Source organism: Camelus bactrianus, chromosome 31 (assembly GCF_048773025.1).
Source record: "Camelus bactrianus isolate YW-2024 breed Bactrian camel chromosome 31, ASM4877302v1, whole genome shotgun sequence".
Taxonomy (NCBI): Eukaryota; Metazoa; Chordata; class Mammalia; order Artiodactyla; family Camelidae; genus Camelus; species Camelus bactrianus.
Genome location: NC_133569.1, coordinates 17,322,628 through 17,339,742, shown reverse-complemented (window position 1 = coordinate 17,339,742; position 17,115 = coordinate 17,322,628). Strand labels below are relative to the sequence as shown.

General features: G+C 43.4%; 1 protein-coding gene across 5 annotated transcripts in view; it reads right to left on the bottom strand.

Annotated features, from left to right (window-relative positions):
* Nucleotides 1-2,177: 2,177 nt before the first annotated feature.
* Nucleotides 2,178-17,115, bottom strand: part of CCDC25 (coiled-coil domain containing 25) — a 34,163-nt gene continuing 19,225 nt past the window's right edge. For 4 of the 5 annotated variants that reach the window (XM_074355808.1, XM_074355810.1, XM_074355811.1 and 1 more), the window contains 3 exons: nt 15,552-15,655; nt 15,141-15,343; nt 2,178-3,719 (listed from right to left, as the gene is read on the bottom strand). In XM_074355808.1, coding sequence (XP_074211909.1) covers nt 3,623-3,719; nt 15,141-15,343; nt 15,552-15,655 — 404 coding nt within the window. In that variant the 3' untranslated portion in view covers nt 2,178-3,622. Of the gene's footprint in view, nt 3,720-7,480; nt 7,527-15,140; nt 15,344-15,551; nt 15,656-17,115 lie in introns of all 5 variants that reach the window. The other variant, XM_074355809.1, reaches the window with a different exon arrangement.

Sequence of the window (17,115 nt, the reverse complement as noted above, 5' to 3'; positions counted from 1 at the left end):
GCTGACATTTAGAGTGCTACCACAGAAGGGGCGACTCCAACCAGAATGCTGGTCCAGAGCTGCGACTACATCAGTGGTACCCTTCAGCCAGTCTGCACCTCATCCCAGCCAGGATCTCAGGCAGACCCCTAGGAATTCTGGGGGGCGGGGAATTGAACTGTAGACAAAATCCCAGGGCTCAAATAGCCTTCGGGCCCCAAGTTCTTCCATCCTCTTCCTGGAATTCTTGGGCAATCTTCCCTTTGCTCTAATTTCTCTTTTCTCCCCGGTAAGGAGCAAAACTGGTTGAAGGGCGTCATCTCGGGCGGCCGAGAACCTCCTCCTTCCAATACACGTCCTGTCAGGGGGACTGAGTTGTGGAGGAGAAACGCACAAGGGAAACCCCACACACACACTTGATTCTTCTCAGACGATGAGTGTTAATTCTATTTCACATCTCACTCACCCAGAACACGAGGAGCATGTGGGCGGCATCGCCCATCTCATCTGTGAAATGATTTAATGCGCATGAGTCTCTTGCCCGTGCTGGGCCCACGTGGGCCCGGTGGAGAGGAGCGCTCACCAAGCCCACCTTGAACGTGAGCCTGCTCGGGCTCCAGCCGCGCTGTCCTCATTGCCATTCCTGGCTGCCACATACTTGTGGGAGTTAGATGGGTCGAGATTGACATTTAGCTTGGAATTAAAGTTTCTAATTTTACACTTCTGAGTACAGCTGGATTGTCTCAGTCTGCTTTAAAATCCAAAGGTTGCCCACTCACTGTGCTATGACCATTTTGAGTATGGGATTTATTATTCACAACGCTGTATTTCAAATCAAACAAAGAAAAGCAGGCTTCAATACCACAGCCCAGGAAAGACTGGGAAAGTGTTCCATTTCTCCATCCTGCTCAGTTTTTCCCATAGCCTGTTCCAGCCCGGAAGACAAGAGCTTCCCCTCTTGAAGGATTTGTGGGAGGAAGATAGATGCAAATGTGGGAGGAAGAGCTCTGGTCTTAAAGTGGAGGCGAGACCTGAACGCTCCCTCTCTAATCTTGCCATATGTATGGCTCACACCTTCCTTCCCAAGTGGGGGAAACCACTGGCACTGAACAGGTTAAAAGGTTCACCAAAATCTGTGCTTCAGAAAATGTTAAAAACAGCACAATGAACAAAAGATACTGAAAGGGCTCAGCTACAGCGTATTGCCTACTTTGCTAAGGTCAAAGCCTTCCATATTTTGGTAAACTTCCCAAAGTCTGTTCCAGCACAAGCACTGTGACAAACTTCCCGTGCCCACAGATCATGACCCTAGATCAATAGAGGTGAATAAGAAATGAATTCTAATGCTGCAGGGGTACTACAGAGCACAATTTGGGAAGAAAATGAAATGATAATGTGAACCTCACCTGCCTGCAGATCTGGGTGGGGAAATTGGAGGCAGAGTGGGGAAGAGAAACCCTCAGGATGCATGAAGATCTGATCAAGGGCACAGCTCATAAAAATGCCGGCAATTTGGAATTTTCCTATAGAAAGTTTAGGAAACACTCCAACAGCAGGAAATGAGATGACTTCAGTGCCAACAGTTTGACCTGTCGGTATTGAACCAGTGTCCTCAAAAGAAAAGGAGACTGCTTCCTCTGGGACCACGGGAGCTGGGGGAAAACCTCCCCAATGCAGGCAGAGGTAGGGGGAGATCAACACAGAGCAGATGGAAAGGTTCGAGAGCCAGGAATTCCGAAGAGAGGCCCTGACATCTCAGACCAGTGTAAGCTGAGAGTTATGAAATCTTTACAATGTGGCCCCCAGGATCGCACACTTCAGTAAAAATAGATGTATTCTTCAAAGGCTCTACCTGTATATGATGTAACCTCCAGAAGCTGAGGTGACACAAACAATGCTAGAGGCAAAATCTCCCCATCTGAGATGTTTGCAGCAGAGCAGTGGAGAAGGGCCTACAGTCACCAGGCAGGAGGACCATCTTACTGAAGGAGCACAGCTGCTAATTTACAGAAGAGTGTGTCTGAGAAAGGTCATCCACTCTGACCCCGTGTGCATCTGGAGGTGGGGGGACACATTTATCAGTCAGGGAGGAAGCTTACCCTCTGGAACCTGCCTAGGACAATGAGGTTTCCCAGCCTGAGCACCCTCAAAACCAGCTCGGGGATGGAGAAAACAAACAAATTCTAAGGATTCATAAATCATTGTCCTCCCAGATAAAAAATCATTCTTTATTATTCCATTCTCAAACCACAAAACTCCAGGCTGAATATCATTAGACATATACACAGGAAATCACTAATTTCTGGAGTGGTCTCCCATAACCCCTCTCAAAATTTGGCCGAGTTATGTCTCAGGAAATTTTCCAGTTCAACCCCATACACCAACTTGGGATAAGCAGAGACACTGAAGTCTTGTGGTTGTACCCACCGTTCCAAAGTGCTACAGGAAGAGTATCTACTGGAGGAGGTCACTTCTGCTGGGTTAGAATACAGTTAAGAACGCTCCGTGCAGAGCTCTGGGTGTGGTTAAAATGTGAACCCGTGAGCCTCCTCCCGACCTGCAGGCTTTGTTCTTTCCCTGCCATTGTTTTGTTTTGTCTCTTTCCACAGGGTTTGGCTTACAGGCTATAATAAAAATATATCTTCTATTCAGAATCACACTGGAGAGCAGGTGGTTCAGATGAGTAGGACTGTTACATATTAAGTTACTGAGGCTACAGTGGAGAAATCTGAACTCTGGGGTTACAACTCAAAATAAATATTATTTCAAGGTAAATAAACCAATTACTGGGCTGGCTAGTGAAATGCTTAATTCTTTCTAAAATCTTAATTGCAAAGGAGACTTGTGCTTTATGATATATCCCAAGACAAAAATCTGGTAACCTCTGTCTTCAAAATGATTCAGAGTGTCCCTTTGTTTCTCCCCTCAGTGCTGAGAGATGACTCCAGAGCCCGGAAGTTGTTATACACACGGCATGGGTTACTCGGTGCTCAGGTAAAAAATGCCATGAGGCCCAACCTTGACTAACACTGCTGTTCTTTTCAGTATGATGGTACCTAGGCGGAGGCCCTCAATGGAAAAGGAAAGATGTAGACTGTGGAAGCGAGGACAAGCTGAGGGCAACTACACAAACAGACTCAGATGGCCCAATGGAACATGACTATTGAAGCCAGCAGCCTTGAAAATATCACTATTACCTTCAAAACCCACACGTTTTTATTCTTCTAATCAGGAAACTGGAGGTGAGGGGAACATTCGCTTATAATGTTCACCAATACATTCATCTTAACAGAAAAGAAGCTATTTTAAGAATATGAAAAGCTTTTCAAGACATATGTTTTCAGGGACAGATCACAGGAACAGAAATACTTTTCAGAGTCGGTTTGTTCTAAAGTCTATTCCAAGAATAAGGGCAGCCAACTTTCACAAGGTACCAAGATATGTTCTGGCAAAAAGATTTTCACCTTCCCAAAATTATATGCTGTCTTCAAGTCCAACTATATTATATGTGTGTGTATATACATATATTTACCTGATCCTTTTCTGATGGCGAAAAAGGGAACAATTTTTTTAAAATTCCAAAGTTGATAACATTTGTAGAATATTGTGAAGGTAGAATTTTGGTTGGATTTTTTTTTATAATTCAGAACATAGATGAAATCACAACTTCTGCAACTGTCCCTAAATCTTTAAAAGGTCCTTTTCTCCATTCACATGAATTCATCTGAATCATTGCCATCCTGCAGGAAACAAAAAAGTGAAACCGTAAGAGCCTTCAAAATAACTCAATTCAAAAAATTCACAGTTAGTCTTAAGTAACAAGAGTCTCCTTATGCCTAAGTGCAGAACTCAGAGTAAGAAGTAAATTAATTAAAGTCACTCATTTCTTGTCTATCTTAAATTGTTAGTTGTTTAGAATAGCTAGATTCGCAGCTAGCGCTATTGTCTAGAGTGTCGTTACACGGCCTGGATTACGCAGCAGTATGTGACCAGTGATTCCCAAATTATGAAGTAAGGCCCAGTGGCCTAGCAGTGGATATAACAAGTGCGACTAAAAGGAAATGTGATCGCTCCTTCAACAGATACATCATAATATGAAACCAAACAAACACTGCCTCAGCATTTTAATGCCAACAAAGCTGCAAATATGCAAAAATATTTTTGACCTAAATTCCATTATTTTCAGCCTCACGGTTGTCACGTATCTGTCAATTCACAAGATGGTTTCTCTCTCTCTCTCTTTTTTTTTAATAAAAAAAGGCATCAGGAGGCCACAGGCTAGTTGCCGAGTTAGCCGGCTTGCCAAGTTTTTGATTAAAAACCTTACATGATGGTGGTACATAGTGTAAAGGGACTGATTTTATTGTGCGGCTTATAAACAAGCCCTGAGGACCAAGTACAAAAGTAGAGCCCCAAATTCCTTTCTGAGCTATGCACACCCTAAGAAAACTGCTCTGGACACCCAGTCACTAACAGTGTAAGTTCTGGTACATTCACTTGAAAATGTCGTACCTTGAACGTGACACTGTTTCAGCTTCTCTCTCCCATCGCTCTGCACCTGCCTTGCTAGGGAAAGGGCAAGGACTGAGGCTCACAGGTATCGTACATGCTCTTCTCCTTAACAGCGCGTATTAAAGATGGGTTGGCAAATAGGAGACACAGGTAGAAAACCATGGCTTCTGTGAGCTCTGGTTTTCTCCCCAGTTTCATTCTGCAGGCTCTGCTGCACTTCTCCCCAGTTAGCACAACGAACTGAGGCCACAGTAAAGATGCCTTCGATGACTGTACAAAAAGCAGACTCATGTCTGTATTCTACCCAAGCACCAGAGCTCTGACTGCCCTAGAATTCTGAACTGAAATAATAGCATGAGAGACGTGGAAAGAGTCATCCTGTATCTCTGAAGGTCGGCTTTAGATGCCAAACACTGAGGATGTCTGTGTCCCCAAAACTCAGTAAGATTACGTGAGTTGGTGACAATCAAAGTGTGTTATTCCCTATAAAGGCTCTGAGTTAGGCCTGCAGAGTTCCCACGTGTCCAGGGACCTGTGATTTGGGATTACAGGAACTTCTAAGTATATAACTGAGATCTAAGACTTGATTTGGATAATTTTTGTATTTTAGATTCCCTTTAAGAGTCAATACATTTTTCAGTGCAGCAAAAGGGGTTTCTTGTCATTCACTTATAAAATGATAAGCAAGTCAAATGTCAAAAGTAATTGTTATGGTTCCTGATACCAACTTGAGAAAGATTAGAAAGAAATGGTAGACTGAAGAGAATTATTCCAAATAGGAGAGCAAGCAAAAACTCTAAATTAAAGCCAACCTCAGAGTGGAAGATTAATATTTTTCCTGATGAACTTGTCTAAGAGAAATTAAAAAGCAAATCGTATCTTACATAAACACCAGCCTTTGAAAACCAACTGATTACGCTGCCAAATTGGATCCAAAAAGGTCTGCGTCCCCTTTACAGAAGATGGTTACAAGGAGGGTGAGCCCACTCTTTTGAAGTATGGGGAAAACTCTACAGCCATCCGACCCTGATGGCGCCCGATCTCATCTGAAGTATGGGGGAAGGCTGTATGAGTCCTTCCACTGAGAGAGAGAGAGAATGCAACACCCAGTACAAAGCTTCCTCAGAAACTTGAACCTGATTGTAACCCGGGGCTCAGGAACAGGGGGAGCAGCAACGAGGGAGAGGAAAGGCAGAGGGTTAATAATCCTTTGGTCTACAAATCTGATTTCCTAATCCTGGAACTTCTAACATCTGTCACTCATCAGGTGGTGTTTGTATACATACGTACACTCATATATATATGCACGTATGTGTGTTTATTTATTAATTCCAGGACAACATCCACACTCTGAAAACCCATAATGAAAATGCCTATGGTCATAACATGGTATCGGAGCCAGATTTCTGCTGGAAAGTAGCCTCTGAATAATAGAAAACTTCAACAGCAACAACAAACGCAGCAAAGACATTAGATCTGGTTACATTAAAGATTTCTGCTTAACCGTTAAACTGTTTTCTAAGAATACAGTTTCCAGAAGGGATTAAATACAGCTCATTTTTAATACTAATACTTTGTGGATAAATAGCAACTAAGGACAATATGGATGAGAAATAATAATGACCGTTTATATTCATAAAATGCCTAAGTCAGGGAAGAATTTTCACACACATGACTTTGTTTAAATTCTACGGCAGCCCCAAGAGGTAGTGTGTTTGCCTTTTACCGCTGATGAATACTCCCATGGAGAGCTTAAACAACGTTATTAGGCTTATCCAATTAGTACGTGACAGTTTAAGTCTCTAAACTTCAAATTCAAGGCTCTATTTAATTACATAATGTTCCTCTGGAATTTTTCAGGAACAAATTATAAAGATACATCTCTGACTCATAAAGGAGCCTCATAAATTTAGTTTTTCAAAGAGACAGCAATAAGGACATTGTTCTCATTCATTTTTAGAGGAACATATGTGTCCCTTGTTTTATGCGAACAGGGTGTAAAATGCTATTAACGATTCCAGTTCATGCACTGAATATGGGGTTTGACTAGGTGACCTTTAAGGGACCTTAAATTCTGTTATTTCCAAGCCATCTAAAGCAGCGCTATTTAATAGTATTTTTTGCCATGATGGAAATGTTCTATTTCTGCACTGCCCAGTATCTGACCCACTAGCCACATGTGGTGAGTGTGACTGAGAAACTGAATCTTGAAATTAAATACAATTAAATGTAATTTAAATAGCCACATGCAATTAGTGCCCAGTGCACTGGACAACACAGATCTAAAGCATAATAAACTATACCATGAACATTCAATATAACAAATATATCCACACAGTTTCAATTTTCTGCAAAGACTGCTTAATAATAGCTAAATTGTGCTGTCTCCAGACACTTCAAAATAAATTCTGAGAAAGACAGCACTCGTGCACAATCAGTCCCTGCCATAGTTCCAGTGAAACAGTGAGGTGCTGAAGCAGAGACCCCTCTGCACTGTGATGTGGGTCCCCATCTCCCTTTATCTTAGGTCCTGAGGAACAAGAAGGCGACCAATGTGTTGCTTAGACCACAGATGAAACCTTTCGTTTTATTTAACTGAAGCTGATAAATTTGTCCTCATTCAACTGCAATATAGAATCTGCAGTCACATGAATACAGAACATCAATAAACCAAGGCACTTTGCATGCCTGCACCTGGAAAGGAGGGAAGGAGGGATGGGAAGTCCTATAAACACTAACAGCCCGCGCCGCACAGCAGACAAGGTGCGACAATCTCTTTCCACAAGGTGACAGACACAAAAATATGAGAAAGTCCACAGGGAAGTGGTGGTGGTCTAGGGGACAATGTCTAAAAGAACCCACGTGAGCCACCACACCACGCTGAGCCACCTGCAACACATGACCCAATGCTGGCCAGAAACGCAATGATTAAAAACTCTTCAGTGGATTATTTCAAGGCACAGCATGAGAGTGAGGAACTTGAACGTACCTGATTTGAAGACATGTTCTCAACTTTCATTAGTGACGAATAGCTCCTAGAAGAAAAGGCACATGTAAAGGGAGGTTATCAAGCTGGTGAGTCGCCCACGAACATTTACCAGGTATCCAGCACTGCTGAGGGTCTTCCAGAGAAACTATAATCCCAGCTGCACTCAAGGAGACTGCAATGTGGCGGTAAATGAGATGTGCACCACACTCAACAGTTTACAAATGTGCTGGCTCATACTCATTTCATGTCACCTCCACAGTAACTCTGAGGTAGGAGGCATTATTCAGATGAGGAATTATCCAAAGCCAAGGGCAGTCATGATTCAGAGCTGAATTACACAGCCCAGACTGCAGATGCTACAGGAACTCAACAGAGGGAACGAACGCATCAGTGTGGGAAGGGCTGCTGGGACAGTCCTCTCAGACGAGGTGGAACTGAAACCAAGCCGGGCAAGTGGGGAGGATGAGCAAGGAGGGAGGATGAGCAAGGAGGGCTCCGAGAACGGTATGAGCAAAGGCAAAGACATGGTCTCTGAAATGACACTTCCCACCAACTCAACTCAAGTCTGAAAGCAAAGTGGTGGGAAACTGGGCCAGATGTGTGGGGCTCAGTTATGTCGTCCTAATTGTGTGAGTTGGGGCAATGCGGTCACCAAGAAGCCACAATACCCGATGGAGCAGAGACACAGAGACTCAACAGGTACTTATTAAACATCCATCTTGTATAAGACCCTGTGCCAAGCCTGGGGAGAGGACGGGATGGGAAGGAATCAGAAAAGGGGAACAAGACAAAGCCTGACTCCCAGAGAGCTCACAGGGAAGGAAAGAAAACCTACTCAGCAGTGGCTACACAGAAGGTTCTATTAAAAATACATAGACACACAGGAAAGTGAGACCATATAATACCAGCATTTAAAAAAGAGTAATCCGCAGCAGACAGAAGAGAGGGAGAACAGCGATTATGGCAAGGAGGAGAGTTACTGACAACAGCACTTACATTTACCAAGCATGCTTTACCCGTCAGGAGCTGTATCAGGTGCTTCCTAAGTTACTGCTCATCCCCACAGCCACCTCACAAGGCAGGGGTGGTATCACGCCCACTGTGCACACCAGACTTAAGGACGCTGGCCAGGGTCTCACACCTAACAAGTGGAAAGAGAGGTTTCCAACAGGTCTGACTCCCAAGCTCACCTCAAGCCATCTGCTCCGGTCCACCCCAATATCCCACCCAGGGTGTTAACGGCTGAGCTGGTTAAGAAGGGATTAAGTCTGAAAGGAATCAACAATGACACCAAGGCTTCTAGCCTGGGTGACCTGCAGGAAATAATGTTACAACTGAGAGAAATGGGAAGATGTTGCAAAGAAGATGTACTTGGTTTAGGACATGCTGTATTTGAAGTGACGTAGAGATGCCCAAGTCAATATGAATTGTAGAAACTGAATACTGACAGCTAGAGGGTAGGAGACTTGTTACAAAGACAAGGAACTGGGAGACACCCAGAGAGAAGTATTAATGAAGCATGTATGAGTCAGTGGTATTGAGAAGAAATAAACAGATAAGATCAATGAGCTGCAGGAGCAGAAAGAGAAAGACATGTTGATAAAAAAGTGGTTAGAGCAGAGAATCTCACTTCTGACTGCATTTTAAAATCACCTGTGAATATTAAAATGTATTCAGATGCCCAGCTGTGGGCAACTACAGGCCAGGTTCAGGAACTCATTTATTCAACTGCCTGCCTGTTTTGGGGGATGCGTCAAAGGAATTTTCAGATTCATGTCCAGACCCAACTCATGCAGTTCCCCCAACCAAAAATGGTTTGCTTCTTTCCCAGCATTCCAAAGCTCAAAGAATCGCATCACTAAACACCACTCCATTTCACCCACAGGAACCCTAGCAGCCATTCTTTGCCTTGCCCCTCCTCTCAATCCAGTCTGTTTTTAAATCCTACAATTTCATCCACGAAATTACTTCTCATTGGCCCATTTCTCTCCGCCTCCATACCACCACCGCAGCCCAGGCTACTGCCATCTGTCCTGTGGACACTCTAGGTCTAGCCACACCCACCTGGCACCCTTTCCAATCATGTGAGCAGAGTGACCCTTCCAGCACACACACCTTCTAACACTACCCCAGACTTCTCGACGACCTCACAACTCTTAGCAAGAAGACAAACATGACCAATGAGGCCCTGCTGGCCTGGCACCCCAATCCCTGTGCTCCCCTGGCCCCGCTGCTCCAGCATCTGGGTCGGTTCTAGTCCAGTGCTGCCTCCCACACAGGGCAGTCTCTGCACACAGTTCCCCCTGCCGAGGGCAGTTTTTCCACCCCACCCTCTTCAACTAGCAAAATAGTTTTGATCTTAGCTCAAGAATCACTACATCAGGAAAGCTAATCTTAGTGCCTTGTTCATCCCTAATGTACTGACTGATCACTCACTGCAGAAGCGAAGCACTGGGTCCCAGACAAGGAGATACAGGAACGTGTACGTGCCTCTTTGAAGGAGCTGATCGTTAAACAGAGAGCTACAGCACACAGAGCATTATTTATGGAAGGCAGTAGCAGCGTGCGCGAGAGAAACAAAAGGAAAGATGGTTAAAGCAGTGACCACATGGTCCTTGTAAGCAGTGGTCTCACCATTACCTCCTCTACGTGTTGCTGCTAAACTCTTCCTACAACTTTTCTTCTTCCTAACATCCCAGGAAACCTACAATGGCTCCTTGTCACTTACAACATGAAATTTTGGACTAAACAAAACCTTTTAAGTCACTCTCAGTATACCTAACTTTTCATTCTTTCATTTGCCTCTGAATAACCTTTATGACTCTGGCTTTGCCAACCTGTTCATTCTTTGCAAGGGACAGCAGAAGCATGGACTTCAGAAGTGGACTTGAGTTTGAGGTCCTGCTTTGCCGCTTATCAGCTATAAGCTTTCACACATTAATCTCCTTTGTTGAAGTAATCTCCGCCCCAAATCAAGTTCACGTCAATGTTCAGACTGACGACACGTTTCCCTGTGACCTGCCATTTTACCTGGGTCTTGTACTTTTCTGACTTCAGTCACCTGAACCTGGGTTCCAGTTCTGATCTCTGAGACTCCCAACTTCTAAATTTCCCTATCAGGTAACCACAGGTCCTACCCTTTGTCTTTTCTGATCTGTTACTCATCCTTTATTCACTACTTTCCCCTGACTATTGCTTATTTCTTCTGGTTTCAGTGTTCACATGGTGAGCTTGATTTTGATGTTAACAGATGATTGTTATAACATCACAAAAGCCAAGTAAGTGAATACAAGGCTAAAACAGCAGGTAAGCAGATGATATAAGAGATGAAACTGACTAGGACACACTGAGGAGCCACGGACGCTCTTCCCCAGCCTGCGTCAATAAACGATGGTGTCCACTGGGACACTCACAGGGAGCTGCCCAAAAGACTCTCCAAAAACCAAAGGGAGACTGAGCAGAAGCTGTTCTGCTTCTCTGCTTTCCAGAAAGGTCACGCCTAAGACTCTAACTACTTTCAAAAACCTACGTTGAGTCTCTCCCACCATTTTCTCTCACTCTATGTATGGCTACAGCGTAGCAGGCAGGGAAAGAAAATGCCGTGTGAAGCCCCCTCCCTACACCTAACCCCACTAGATCCTAGGCTCCCAGGGCAAGTGTGAGCTAAAAAACTGTCCAAAAGAGCTAACGAACAAGATGGGTAAGTGAGAGTTGATGTATGAAGTCTATGGAAGGGGAACTTTTCATAATAGTTTTAATGAATAAAACGGCTAATAGAAGATGTTAATATACTGCTACCATTTAGCCTTCACACTTTAACCTCCTCCCGACAAGCAAAGTATTTCTTAAAATCTACCTAAATGGATGACCTTCATATAGGCCCATTTACCCTGTCAGATCGTCAGGGTTTCTGCACACTGAGGACAAGGAGAAAAGCGCTCGCTGGCAAGAACAAGGCAGGCTGCCTCCTGGGGCTGCCGCTCTTCCCGCCTGAGAAGGAGGGCGGTGTTGTGGGCTCTGCTCTGTTCTGGGCTGAAGGCTGACGGGCATGATCCTGACTAAAGCGCAAAGAACCTGGGCTGTACAACGGCAGTCCCATCTATTTCTTCTCCTGGTACAAACTAGAAATGAAATCGCTTACTGCCATTCTTGTTCAAAAAGTTGAGAAAAGAAAGGAGCCTACAGTCTAAATAAAGGCTGGAGAGCTGGAAAGAAGTCGGCCACCTTGTGGACATGAGGCTGCTAAGGATTTCTTCACTGAAATCCTCTGGAAGCACTGGGGATCCTGTCCAGGATAAAAACATCTTCTCAGTGTGTCTGTAGAATCCCCGGGACATTCCAAAGTCAGTTTCTTTAGCAATCACAGCAACTAAAGGGAACATTCCTTACGAGACGGTCCAAATAAAAGAATCAACTGTTGGTGAGACTCAATGGTATTTTCCTTGTCAGAAAGTCAAGTGAAAGACCGTAGAATGAGGAGATTCTGTAGGCATGGTGTCTGATCTCTTGGAAGAGTCAAAGACAGCATGTAAAGTGATGCTAGCACTACAAATGTATAAAGATAGATCATGAAGCAAGTCAGAAGCTTAGCACTTGTGGCTGGAATTTCACAAAAGCTGCAGGATACAGCAGACAAACAGCAGCTCCAGATACACCAAAGCGAGTCCTGGGTGTGTCGGTGCATCGGCCCCTCGCGCGACGGCCCTGCTCCACGTGCCGCTTCCTTTTGCGGCACGTGAAAGAAAGCTGCTTTTGTGCCATACATTTCACAGAAATCAACACATTGTTTTTGGTTTTCTCAGACCCATGATAATTAGCTAAAAATAAAGCAGTAGGGATAAAGTTGTGTAGAAAAACATGGACTAGAAAAGTGATTTTTCTCATTTCACTTACATTTTCCTTTTAACAGAGATGTACCAGCGATACACGATCAAAATTTATGTCTGAAGAGACAGATGGAAAAAACACAAGTGGCTAATGACAGCTTAGAAAATGGGATTGATCGGATAAACTTTTAAGCAAAAATTATATTCAGTAATAGTAATTTTTCCCCCTCAGCTTAGATGAGTATTTTGTATATTGCTGACATCATGAAAGACAGTCCAGAAGATATGAAAACTGTGTTTTGGTGGATGGGTTCATTTGTTTAAATGCTTGTAGCTTTTTAAACTAGTAAAGTCAAATATACAACTCCCCCTAAATTTTACTAGCACAGAGCTTAATTTGAAACAAAGTATAATGTATCTTACGATAAATTTTGACATCTGTGTATTTCTTGATTGATTGAAAGGAATAAATACTACTTTAACACTGAATAGACTGGACAGAGGGCAGAAGAGAGTAGTAACAGTGTGTGTGAGCTTGAGAATCAGACCGAGACTGGCTACATGCCTGGGGGCGAGGTACTTAACTGCTCCCCAGTCCCAGTTTCCTCTGCTACAAAAAGCAGATGATAAAAATATTTGCCTCATATGGCTATTGTTAGGATTAAATGAGATGATGCAGCAAAGCACAAAACAGTGTTGGGCAGATGACGAGTGTCCAAAAATGTTACCTAAACTTTCTTATCAAATTTTGTAAGTAAATTAAGTGCTATTAAATCCCTAATAGATAATACTGTTTCTAAACAAAATTATATTAGATTTGCAGAAGACACAAAGTCATGTTTTCAATTTTTCCCCAACTCCACACAAAAAGCAAAAAGAAAAAACAACTCTAAATCCTGCATCACTCAAAATTCCATATTTTCAAAATTGATAGTGTTGGTAATTTTTCTTTCACTCACAACACAAGGCAGACTCACAATTCTAGGTCAGGTTGAACACTAAAATCTATGCATTAGTCTGCCTCATGCTGGCAGGTGATAACCTGGGATGGCAGTCCTGGAGTTCTCCATTTCAATAACGTAACACATATGAAGCCACTCACACCGTGTTTAGCAGAACCCCCAACAGGAACACGGGCATGTGGATAATGAATAAACACCCATGCTTGATTGTCTACCTCCATTCTGGCCCAACAGTCTTTCTAAATAACCCAGGGTATTCCAATTAAACTAGGTCAGGACCGGGTAAGACAGCTCATTTTGAGCCTATGCTCTTCCCAAAGGAATCAGTAACTTTTTTTTTTTCTTTTTGGTGTACTTATCACAAATGATATCTATGAAAATAGTGGGGGGAAAAAATCTAGGAATTCTGTGACTAGAAGTGGCAGGATTAATTTCCTTCTTTCTCAAAGAAAAATGACCGGCCCCTTCAGGTACAGCACTACGTATTAGTACAGATCCAGTATGGCAGACAGACTAATCATCTGACCCAGATGTGTCTGCAGCCTCGTCTCCAGAACCTGCGAATATGCTGCCTCACATGGCAAAAGGGACGGCTCTTCAGCTGTCATTAAGTTAAGGGTCTTAGATGGGAAAGACTAGCACGCATTATCTGGGTGGGCTCTACGCCATCCCACTGGTCCTCAGAAGCAGAGAAGGCTGTGGTCAGAGAGGGGCTGTGACTACGGAAGGGTCAGAGAGATGCACTGTTGCTGGCTCTGAAGATGGAGGAGGGAGTCAGACGTCCAGAAATGGGGGTGGCCTCTAGGAGCTGGAAAGTAAACAGACTCTCCCCAGAGCTCCAGAAAGGAACACAGCCCCACCTTGATTTTAGCCCAATGAAAATCATTTTGAACTTCTAACATACAGAACTGTTAGATAATAAAGCTGTGTTATTTTAAGCCACTATATTTGTGGTAATTTGTTACAGTAGCAATAGAAAACTAATATAATCAATATTTCCACAGTCTTATACACTAGACTTTCAGGATCCATGTTGTTTTAACTACTATTTATTCTTTTAAAATGCAGTGTTTTGGAGAGCAGGTCTCCCTACATTACTTTAAACTTTCAAAATCTAGAAAAAAGGTTTTAAAAACAGCTTTTAAGAGTTACTAGCACTGGCCTTTAGAGCTAAGACTATTTCCTTCAAAGAGCACAGATGGTTAACGTTAAACATTCATATCTTTTCTTTTCCTGAAGATGGTTACAAACCAAACTCTAAAGATAACCTGTAATGGTTTGTCTAAGAATAAAATTAGCTATTTTATTTCGTAGACTCACATAACCTGCTCCTACCAAAGGGCAATTCATCTGACCAACACAGGAGCATAAATGCCTTTTTCTAACTCATTTAAGGCTCTGAGCTTATCATATGTCCTCCCTCCACTAGGACACAGCTGCCCCTCAGGATCCAGGGGGTGGGGGTGAGGGGGCTCCAGGACACCCCTTAGATACCAAAATCCACAGATGCTCAAGCCCCTTATATAAACTGGTGCAGTATTTGCACAAAACCTACATCCATCCTCCCATGTACTTTAAATCATCTGTAGATTACTCATAACACCTAGTACACCGTAAATGCTACGTAAATAGTCGTAAACATAAATGCTACGTAAATAATTGCCAGCACAAGGCAAGTTCAAGTGTTGCTTTTTGGAAGTTTCTGGAATTTTTTCTCACCCCTGAACATTTTCAATCCGTGTTTGACTGAATCTGTGGATGCAGAACCCGTGGATACGGAGGGCCAACTGTTTCATTCTTAAGGGTTAATCCCTGATGAAAACCAGCAGCGAGGACTCCCAGGGCAGCATCGAGGCCGCAGCTCCCACATACCTAAGTTCGTCCATCTCCCTCTTCTTTTTCATCTCTTCCTTTTCCCTCCTTTTCATTTCCTGAATCTGGGCTTTCTTCTCGTTCCTCTCTTCGCGGTCTCTGCACTCTTTCTCTGCCTCCAGGTCTGGGAAGCGCTCCATTTTGGTCTTTTCTAAGCGGTTCAGGATCTCATTCACTTTCTTCTCCACTGTCACAATTTTCACCTTTGAGGGAGACAGAGGGGGAAAATACTGCATCTTTATTTTATGTACTTCCCCCCAGGACAGGGCAGATGCTTTCCAGGGGCTTAGGAACCCAGCTCGACTCCCTTTAGGAAACACGCATCATGCTGAGCCCTCCACAGCACAGGTGTCAGGAAAGACAGATGTCCCACTCAGGGCGCTGCCACCGCCGGGGACGCACGACACTTACATCCTTCTGCCTGTGGAAGCCTATCTGTCCCACATCCATGTCAGCCGTTTTCTTCAGGTTAGACCACGGTGTGTACACCACATTAACGTTGTTCATCTTGCAGCCTGCCGAGAAAGACCGGCTTCAGCATGCAGGAAGAGTGACACTGAGCAACGTGTCTCCTCAACCGTGATTAAGTAAGCTACCATATCTGACAAAGGAAAAGGCCAGCCACCGGGTGTTTCAAACCGCAAGATAGTCTTAAAAAACTACCCAGCGAGGCAAATGGTAAAGCTGACAAACAAGTCAAGCCCAAGTGTTATGATGGAAGCAGGGCTCTACAGATTAGCTTCAGGGACTTTTGAGACTAAAGTTGAACGAAAAATTCACTACACGTGTTTTTAAAGAGAAACGGACCAAACAGGTTTCCTCAAATTCTCAAAGGAGTCCTTGATCTAATAAAGCTTAAGCAGCAAGATAAAGCAAAAAGCATTGGTCTGAAATTCAAGAGACCTGCATTCTATCCTGGCGCCACCGCCAAACAGCTGTGTCGCTTTGGAAGAGTCCCCATGGCTCTTGGAATCTCATCTGAAACACGAGGAAATTGGACTAGTTTAGTAGATTTTTTGTTTTTTATTTCTTTTAGCAGAAGAATCTCTCGTATCAATCAAAGCAGGGATGCTCCAGAAGAAAGAGGGGCAGGTACCCCTGTTCACTCCTCCTCCTCTCCCCTGACCAACCCTACTTCACGTTTCCCCTCTGTCTGACAGCTTCCCAGGTAGCTCCAAGAATTACAGTTTAATCACTGGTCCTCTAAGGCCCTTCCAAATTAGATGGCAATATATTTCAATGTTTGTTAAATCACCTGATACATTGAGGAAATCTAGTGAACATCACCTTACCTAAGCGATCAAAGCTAACATCACCAAAAAGGAGGCAAACTGGCACCATGTGCCTCCTAACTGTCATGTACAAGACTTCACTTACGTAGTATTCCCGCCAGAAAATGGGCAGCGTGACCCTACTGAACAGGAAGCATCAGACCAACCCAAAGTGGTCTCCACTCTGAAAGCACCAATATCTTGAAAGACAGAGAGGTGTCCAGATTAAAGGAGACTAGAGAGACATGACGAGTAAATATAACACATGATCCTGGATCAGAAAAGAACGCTATAAAGGGACAGCAGTGGGGCAACTGACAAAACTTACACATGGACTCTATATCAGATAACAGTATTCTATCCATTTCCTGAATTTGATCCTTGTAATGCAGTTACTTAAGACAATGTCCTTCTTAGGACATGCTAAACAGTCATGATGTCTACAATTTTCTTTCAAACGGTTCAGCTAAAAAAACCACTGAGTATATTACAGAGAGAAAATAAACAAATCTAGAAAAAAATGTTGAATCTAAATGAAAGGCATACAAGAGCTGTGTTTTTCTAGCAACTTTTCTGTAGGTTTAAAATTTTTTTTCAGAATTAAGTTTAAAAAAAAATCTCCATTGTGGGAGATACAAAGATGGATCGGATAATGGATCCTGCCTTCCAAGACTAAGGAGAGCAGATAAGTACATTAATAACTT